Source organism: Tachysurus vachellii, chromosome 21 (assembly GCF_030014155.1).
Source record: "Tachysurus vachellii isolate PV-2020 chromosome 21, HZAU_Pvac_v1, whole genome shotgun sequence".
In the NCBI taxonomy this organism is placed as follows: domain Eukaryota; kingdom Metazoa; phylum Chordata; class Actinopteri; order Siluriformes; family Bagridae; genus Tachysurus; species Tachysurus vachellii.
This window is the reverse complement of record NC_083480.1, coordinates 3,393,672-3,403,770: the sequence shown is the minus strand read 5'-3', so window position 1 is coordinate 3,403,770 and position 10,099 is coordinate 3,393,672. Positions and strand designations below refer to the sequence as shown.

At 37.3% G+C, this 10,099-nt stretch overlaps 1 protein-coding gene across 1 annotated transcript in view; it reads right to left on the bottom strand.

Moving 5' to 3' along the window:
- Positions 1 to 1,874: 1,874 nt before the first annotated feature.
- The window catches only part of hs3st4 (heparan sulfate (glucosamine) 3-O-sulfotransferase 4), a 113,856-nt gene continuing 105,631 nt past the window's right edge, over positions 1,875 to 10,099 (bottom strand). The window contains exon 2 of the mRNA XM_060857137.1: positions 1,875 to 2,529. Coding sequence (XP_060713120.1) covers positions 1,875 to 2,529 — 655 coding nt within the window. The remainder of the gene's footprint in view (positions 2,530 to 10,099) is intronic.

Sequence of the window (10,099 nt, the reverse complement as noted above, 5' to 3'; positions counted from 1 at the left end):
CGCATCAGATATTCAAGCATGGGCAAGAGCTTTTAGCATCACTCTATACACTCTATCATTTAGTTCCACTCACTTTTTTTTTTTCTCACTCAGCAATCCTGTTGATGAATCCTGTATGAATGAAAGCCTACTCACATCATCTCTCAGACACAAATCCAAACACTTCCTGTAGCTGTTTCTGTTAGAACAGAAGTGTTTTATTAGAACGTGATTATTATTAAATTGTTAAATGATACCAATGAAGCCAACGAAGACTGATTTGATCCGAATTCAGCAAGAATTAAATCTATATTCACTTAACATTGTACTCTACTAATGATTGTGGAGAAATAATAATAAATAAAAATAAATAAATAAATAAACAAAATTAAATATATAAGCTAAGGTTTAAAAGTCTGACACTGCGAAAGATAATGTTTCTATTGTGCAAGATTTTCAAAATGTATTATCACACAATTAAGAAATAATTAGTAATAATATTATTTGTAGTAACCTGAGTGCAAAGTAATATTACATAGATTTTATATTTACATGAATTTGTAATTGTCAGTATTTGTTAAAGTCTCATTTTTGCGGCTCATGTTCATGTTTTAGGGAAAGAGATGAATTTCAAGCAATCGTAAATCTTTTGTAGGGGAGTAACAGGGAGTATGATGAATAGTGACTACATCTTTAAAACCTTCTGTTTATTTCTAAATTAAAAAAAAAAAAAAAAAAATGATTATCAAGTAGAAATTAAGAGTCTCTGACTTTTGGACCCTTATATAATCTCATAGAGTTTTTCTTCACCACCTTCACCCCAGTTATCCTCATAAATAAATATACATTTAAATTTTTTATCATTTATCGTCAGAATTTTATATCCATTGTTAAAATGTTTATACAAACAGAAATGAACTGAATTGAATATAGGAAGGTTCTAGAATTTAATTTAACTATAAATTAGATTTCTAATGAAATTCAGGGAAGTGTTTTGAGATAGAACACTATAGAGAATTCCAGAAACATCCAGAAAGAACTGAACTGAACTCCTTCGATTCCTTCGGCTTCTGTGCTGCAGACCTGTGATGCTCGAGGTTCCTCCTCAAAGCCACTAGGTGTGTTTGAGTTTCGTGCTTCAGAGCTCTTTGTACAGAGACCCTACAAGCTTTTGCCCATGTTTACACTGGGAGTGAGGACACTTTAGATAAACTCCTCAATATCCAATTAAAGAAAAGACCAAAATAAAGTGTAGTGTAAATGTTTGTTTCTTTGATTTAACGTTGATGCTGAATACTGAGTGTAGAAATACAGAGGTTTGTGCAGTTTTGTGGAAAAACTCAAACACTTCTAACATCAAATCTATAAATAAATAGGAAAAATTCTTTGATTAAGCCTAAAGGTCAAGACTGAACCAAATAATATTCTAGACAGATCCTTCGGCACGAATATGATGTCACATATGTGAGTCGATCTAAACAAACAAACAAACAAACGAATAAATAAATAAAAACAGAGTGAAATCTATGGCTGAGGGGGTAAGGACACTTAACTCATTGCATGCATCATCATAGTATACATGATTTTAGAGCAACGTCGTATTCGAAAAACCAAATGAATAAAAGCATCTTCTTTTGACAAATATAAATATATTTATGTACTGTATGATATATATACAACAAATCGCCACTGTGAAGATCATTGGCTTGTCAGGGGAAACGGATTAAAGAGCAAATATTTTGCTCTAAATACAGACAGATATTACTGATTGGTTGTGCTGAAGCACGGTTTAAGGAGGATGAAGAATTTGGGGTATGGGATGGGGTATGGGGGAGCGTGGGGGGTAACGGGGTAGAGAAGGGGTTAAGCTGGTGGAGCGAAGAAGCGCCAGTCTGTCAGTCCCGTGGGCCGGGCGAGTCACCTCCATCCTCCATCTCCCACTGGAAATTCTGCCCTGTCATTTGGTAGAACATGTTATTAAAGGGCTTGTAGAACTTGTGCAGTCTGCGGATGACATCCGGCTCTATTTTGGGGTGTGTCCTGCCCTTGGACTTGCCAAGGCACCGCGGGGTGCTGCTGTCCTCAGGCTTCTTCAAGCAGGGGAAGCCTTTGGTCTTGTTAAAGTAGAAGTGCTTATCAGTGACGATGCGCTTGAGACCCAGGAAGTCCTGCACCTTGGTCATTTCACCTGCCGGATCCGTGATGAGACGCTCGCCGCTCACAAAGTGCATCTGCGACAGGGGAAAGTACTGGAGCCAGTTTTCTAGATGCAGCGCGTAGATTCCGATACGCAGCGCACTCCACGAGGCGTCAATTAGGCCCAGCGTCCGGTTCTTGAAAGCGAGGACCTCGAAGGTGGGAATCTCGGGCCGTTTGGACAGTGTCTGTGTGTAGTCAGAAATGGCTCGTGTCACTGGGTTGCGCACCACTATGATCAGTTTGATGTCCTTCGCCATGGTATGGATGCGCTTCGGAGCACTGTTCGTCACAAAATAGCTGGGCGTCTTCTCCATGGTGATTTGGCCCTCCAGTGTCGATGGCATTAAGTCCCTGAAATGCAAGCAGACCAACAATTAAGATATTAATAATAATAGGTATATTAATAATTACATATATAATTACTATTTATGATATTATATATAATAGTTCAATTATTATTAGAAGGCATCCAATGATAGTAGAGGAGCACAAAGTACAAAGTTGATTACAGATTAAAAAAAAATTACATGACAGCAAAAGAATGAAAATGAAACCCAGAGCAAACGTGCATGCTCACTGCTCAATCTCAGGTCCTGGGCTGTTTTAGTGCTTTACTAAATACCCGAGATCTCTGCACAGCATTAACGCTTCCTGATTAATTTATTTATTTTTACACCTGCGGGTTTTTACATCTTTCCCGTGAGCTCAGCAGTCCACCTCGTCTCTTTGGGACACACCCAAGTCTCCTCTATGTGAAGTCTGTAGTCTCCCTTGTCCTCCTCCCTTTAAGCTTAAGAGCGCTCCAGCGCAGGCGGACGGTGATTAATTACGACGTTCGCTCGGATCATTTGTAGCAGAGGAGAAATGTCTTGGCCTACAGAGATTTATCGGGAGGGATAGTAGGGAGCAATTTGCCACTGCTGCAAATATTATGTTCAACTTTGTCCTCGGGACTTGCTTGAAAGATGAATCAATGCACAGGCACTAGACTTCCCTGAGTATAAATCAGGGAAGTAAGTCTGCGGTCTAATAAATGAGATAAATGTAATCGACATTCTTTGAGCCATTTATAGAATACATCTAGAAAATTAGCAGCGTTTTCTTCCTGGATTTTTTTTTTGTTTTAAATGAGGCCGTATGATAGCAGTTTATATGTCAACACGCAAAGCGTCTGTTGTGGTGGGTCTGTTGGGTCAAAATGTATTAAATAAATAAAAAAAAATGTATTATATCTATAGTATCATTACATCATTTCCTTCTGCTCATCTATCTATCTATCTATCTATCTATCTATCTATCTATCTATCTATCTATCTATCTATCTATCTATCTATCTATCTATCTGCTCACCGATCTCTTTATCTTTCTGTCTAATTAGCTATCCATCATCCACAAGTGTTTATGATCAAATGATCATTTCATTAAAATAACAGTCAGAACGAATGCACACCGTAACCCATTACAACTCATACACAACATTTATTATCAGATTTTAACATTCAATCACGCAAAGCTTCACCTGAGAATGTTCAGATACCTTCAGAAAAAAAAAAAAACTTCTACAGACGAAGACGTGACACAAGACTGCAGTGAATTAGCACTTAGCTAGCTAAAATTCGCTAGCTACAATACATTTGGTGTAGCGAGATCGTTAGCTAGACTGCATCATATTATCCTTCTTCTGAGAACATGGTGTGTTTTTTTACCTCTCCTGGAACAGTGATGCAAAATACAGTAATCTGCTGTTCACCGCTTATTTTCTCCTTTGAAGCTCCTTCTGATCTGCTCTCACAGTCACATGCAGTAATCAAGCACTGTTGTGAGGTGATAATTGGGACATATCGACTTGTGCGACGGAGGGGGTTAGTATTTTTATCTGGAGTTATTCCATTTGAAACAAGAATAATGTTACAGAAATAAACAAATTCTACACATAATTCAGATGATCCTGGTGTAAATATTATTATAGGGACAGTTACCTCATCGTCATCACTCCTGGACAAGTTCACCCCTGAAAATACATGCACTTTTCTTAGGCTTGTGCTATAGAGCGTTTTCTCTGATTTTCTTAAAGGTAAAAAGGGGGAGGAGCCAATAGTATTAATGACTGTGCAGATTTTTAAGTGATGCTGGAAAAAAAAAAACTATTTAAGTCCACTGACGCTTTCAAACAAACAAACCCCAGCATATTTAATGACTTCGGTCATCTCAATGAATGTTATTTGTAAAATGTCCAATTTTTAACATGTCTCAGTCAAAATTCAGAAATCACCTTTTTTTTATTTTCTCTTTCTGACAAATTTCCGACAAAAATCACTGAATGACGTAATTAATAAATATATAAACATAATAAATTGACGTTGCGTTCTTGTCTAATGACATTAGATTTTTTTTGTCTACTGCTAACTAATTTGAACAGACACTGACTCAAAATATTTCCCTGTGACTGTATTCCAGAGTGCATGAGATAGAGGAAGTGGGCGGAGCTTCCAGGAAAAGTCTAAACACTACCATAGGTCGTCCCAGCTTTGATCGTCTAATTTTATTCCAGTGAATTTAAACGTGTGTATTTATAAGTGATGACGAATAGAAGCGTATAATCTCCACAAAATTTATAACCAAGACTGGTATTATAATAAAATCTGTAATAAACAACACTCGATATTATGACAACATAAAAAATAATTACAGCGTTTGTACGTTGTTCTTTCGCTGTCTCGCGTCTTTCTGTGATGGAACACGTTTTTGTGTTAAAGCCCCAAATGCTTCAAATATAATCTATTACTGCTACATCACAATATTTGAAACTATTTAGAGGAAAACTTACCTCTAATAAAAATGGATGAAAATACCATCTATAAATATTCATAAATATTAATAAATATTCATAAATATTTTGTTATTAGACTAAAAATGAAATATGTATGTTACAAAATCAGCATCTTAATTTGACAGGTCAAATTTAGGATTTTAGACAGTTGTTTGTATGAAAGAAACACTTCAGCTCTATGTTTTTATATTATGCCAAACATAAATATTCACAAATATTCATAAATATTCATAAATATGTTATTAGAATAAGAATGAAATATTTATTGTACAGAATTATTGTCAGTGTCTGAAATGGCTGTCAATTCTAATATGCTTTAAAACACATTAAAAAGTGACCACACACACACACACACACACACACACACTGTACCCTCATGGCTTCTAAGCACATACAGACACTCACTTACAAGTGGCTTTGTAATTTCATTTCTGCACCAGTGTTGCGCTCTTGGTGGCTTATTTCCCACTGGATTATTTCTTTCTGTACGTAGTATTGAGCTATAGCCCATTGGGATATAATGGGATATAAAACATATCTCTGGCTTGTGTGGCATCTAGGAGCAGTATTAGTTTTCATTATGCACCATCAGTAACCCCGTCTTCCTCAGCATGCTTATGAACAGCTACAGTTCTCTCTCTCTCTCTCTCTCTCTCTCTCTCTCTCTCTCTCTCTCTCTCTCTCTCTCTCTCTCTTTTTCTCATTTCAAGGTCTTCAGGAATTGAGGGTTTAAAGTCAAACACAAACGATAGCTAAGGCTGTTTGCTACTCTTACATACTCACGTGAGAGAGTGTGAGCTATAACGTGGAGAGAAATCTGGATGGAATAAATAAGGGTATAAATAAACAAATACCCTTAGAGGAACCTCCGTACTGTACACTGTTAAAAAAGTAAATGTCATTTTACATCATTTTCATCAATTAATTAATTGTTATTTATTTATTTATTTATTTTTGCAGATTTTTTCATTAAAATATTTTTATTTAAAATAAATACATTTTATTTATTATTATTTTATTTTAAATACCCCAAATTATAATATAATATAATATAATATAATATAATATAATATAATATAATATAAATGGTAAACTACATTCATAGATTCATCCTAATTTTCATAAATAGCTATTTTTGATTTAATAGTTTATTTTCTTAGCTGTTACATTCTAGTTTAATATTTTTAATAAAATCGTATAATTTTTAGAAATGTTTAAATTAGATTATTATTAGTGATTATGAACATTAGAATTATTATTATTTATTTTTTTTACATCATAGTGTAAATGGCTTGTGAAGCCACGCCCACCTTCAATACAGGGCCAAGTTGTCTTAATATTGTGGTCATGCTTCTGCCGATGGTGAGGCAGGCAGGACGTGTGACTTCCGCTCAAGGTAACCCTTTTCATTTAAGACGGGCCCATTACCAGCCTTTTGTCCTCATCAAGCCTCGGCGCAACTCATTATACATGTAATTGCAGAAATATGGAGATTACGCAGGCCCGATACCTTCATTTGCGATCGAGGTCGAACTCATTTGGATTGGGAGAGAATCAGTCATGGATGATGTACATTGGAAATGTCAAGCGGGACGAGGAGGTGGAGCGGCAAACACAATGCTGATAAACAAGCTGATTTACCTACGCCTCTCCCGACCATGCACTCAGGCAGAACAGAAAGAACCATGAAACGTAAAAGCACCCAGGCATGGGTCATTCAGGTGGGCAGATAAATAAACCATGCAGCACTGCAAAAGGCACTTCTCACCATCTGCTGTTTACCTACTCAGACAAATCGCATAACATCCTGTGGCCGTTTGTTCTATAGACCTCACCGTGCTTGTGTAACACCTGGATATGACACTTAAGCACAATAAACCATTGTGTTTCTCATGACCCGTTGTGTTATACAGTACAACACCTATTTATAGCCTTAATAACAACCACAAGCACAAAGAGCAATTGTCACCTAAAAGTCATATTTCAAATCCAGCAAAATTAGCGAGTTCTTGGGAAAGTTTTAGACACACTCGCTATATTGCTTTAAAGCTAGTAGTACAGCTATGTGAAAGAATTGTAATAATCTGCAGAAGACATTTAGAAATGGCTTTGTGCTTAGTGCTTTGGAGTTAAAAGCAATTTAATGGCCACTCGCAGCGAGCTATGAACAGAAATGAGCAAAGATCTGCAGAATCACTTCACTTGGGTTTACTCATTTCTCTAAATAAACCCCTTCACTACTTACTATTGAGAGTCGGTTAGTGAAATCTGGCAAGACGTCTACCTTTAGACGTGTCTGCCGAACACAAAGCTAAACACACCGAGCAGAGAGTCATTTGCTGTACAGACATGGCAATTAAACTGCAATTTTGAAGCCACAGCACAGAAAAAGACGAGACTTTTTATTAACCGGTGAATATAGTGAGATTTTTTTAAAGCTTCATAAAATCGACAGTGTTCCATATGACAAATTCATGTGTTATTAGTACTGGTGGATCAGCGTGGAGGTCTACAAGAACACTGCTCCTCCTGCAGCTTCACGGAGAAGGGAAACGACGTCAAATGTTTTAATCACTTCACACTATTTATTTTTGTTACACTTAGAGATGAGCGCTATCAGTACTGAGCCAGCTGGTGGATGGGAGGATAAATCAGAGCAAATACAGACGACATCCTGTAACAAATAACAGACTGGATCAGGATTTAGGAAATACTCTTATTTATAGAGATGGAAATGTGTGTGATTCCAAAACAATAGTCCAATCAATCAATCAATCCGTCCGTCTACAGGCGTATGCGAAAGTTTAGGAACCCCTGACAATTTCCATGATTTTCGTTTATAAATATTTGGGTGTTTGGATCAGCAGTTTTATTTTGATCTAACAAATAACTGAAGGACACTAAAGTAATATTTCAGTAGTGAAATGAGGTTTTTTAGATTAACAGAAAATGGGCAATATGCATCAAATTGAAATTAGACAGGTGCATAAATTTGGGCACCCCAACAGAAAAATCACATCAATATATAGTAGGCTCCTTTGGCAGAAATAACAGCCTCTAGACGCTTCCTATAGCCTGTAATGAGTGTCTGGATTCTGGATGTATGTATTTTGGACCATTCCTCCATACAGAACATCTCCAGTTCAGTTTGGTTTGATGGTTGCCGAGCATAGACAGCCCGCTTTAAATCACCCCACAGATGTTCAATGATATTCAGGTCTGGGGACTGGGATGGCCATTCCGGAACATTGTACTTGTTCCTCTGCATAAATGCCCAAGTAGATTTTGAGCAGTGTTTTGGGTCGTTGTCTTGTTGAAATATCCAGCCCTGTCGTAACTTCAACTTTGTGACTGATTCCTCAACATTATTCTTAAGAATCTGCTGATATTGAGTGGAATCCATGCGACCCTCAACTTTAACCAGAGTCCCAGTACCGGCACTGGCCACACAGCTCCACAGCATGATGGAACCTCCACCAAATTTTACTGTGTTTTTCTTGGAATGCTGTGTTCTTTTGCCGTCATGCATAACGCCCCTTGTTATGACCAAATAACTCAATCTTTGTTTCTTCACACCACAGCACCTCATTACAAAATGAAGCTGGCTTGTCCAATTGTGCGTTTTCATACCTCAAGCGACTCCGTTTGTGGTGTGTGTGCAGAAAAGCCTTCTTTAGCATCACTCTCCTGTACAGCTTCACCTTGTGCAAAGTGTGCTGAATTGCTGAACGATGCTCAGTGACACCATCTGCAGCAAGTTGATGTTGTAGGTGGTCTGTGGGCTGTTTTTGACCGTTCTCACCAAGTGGCCTGCCACTTCTGGCCTTAACAAGAACTGTGCCTGTGGTCTTCCATTTCCTCACTATGTTCCTCACAGTGGACACTGACAGCTTATATCTCTGTGATAACTTTTTGTAGCCTTTCCCTAAACCATAATGTTGAACAATCTTTGTTTTCAGGTCATGTGAGAGTTGTTTTGAGGTCTCCATGTTGCCACACTTCAGAGGAGAGACAAAGAGAACAACACCTTACAATCGGCCACCTTAAATAGCTTTTCTCATGATTGGATGCATCTGTCTATGAAGTTCAAGGCTTAATGAGCCACCAAACCAATTGTGTGTTCCAATTAATCAGTTCTCAGTAGTTACAGGTATACAAATCAACAAAATGGCACCCAAATTTATGCACCTGTCTAATTTTGTTTTGATGCATATTGCACATTTTAATTCATAATGCACATTCAAAATAAAATTGCTGATCCAAACACCCAAATATTTATAAATGAAAATCATGAAAATTTTCAGGGGTTCCTAAACTTTTGCATACGACTCTATCTATCTATCTATCTATCTATCTATCTATCTATCTATCTATCTATCTATCTATCTATCTATCTATCTATCTACTGTATCTATCTATCTATCTCTTCCATAAGACTGATAGATTGATAACACTGGTTCACTAGGACACAGACCATGTCTGCCACCAGACTATGTTTTTATGGACACTCAGAGTTTCTGTTAGCAGTGACATGTTTGTAAATAAGTGTATTAATGAGATCTTTTCTCTTCTCTCTGCCTTCATACTGTGGCAAAATGTACATGTATGTGGGCCAGGAAAGACTGATGAACTGATGTGCATACATATATATATATATATGTGTGTGTATGTATGTGTGTGCATGTGTGTGTGTATTATAGTCTATAGCTATAATTATAGCTTTGGCAACATTGTCCTATAACACAGTCAAGCCAATAAAGCTCATTTGAATTTAAATTTGATAGAGAGACAGAGAGAGAGAGAGAGAGAGATGGGGGGGAGAATAGTTTTTGAAAGAGAGATTGAGTAGTAGTAGAGAGAGAAAGAGAGATTAGTAGAGAGACAGAAAAGTAGAGGGAGGCGTAGTAGTAGTAGTAGTAGTGAGAGTAGTAGAAGAGAGAGAGAGAGAGAGAGAGAGAGAGAGAGAGAGAGAGAGAGAGAGAGAGAGAGAGAGAGAGAGAGAGATAGCATTCCTCCAGTATCTAGTAAGCCCATTATGTTGCTGCTGAACTGCTTGCTTCAGTAGGATGCTTAAGAAAAGGAAGTGACAGC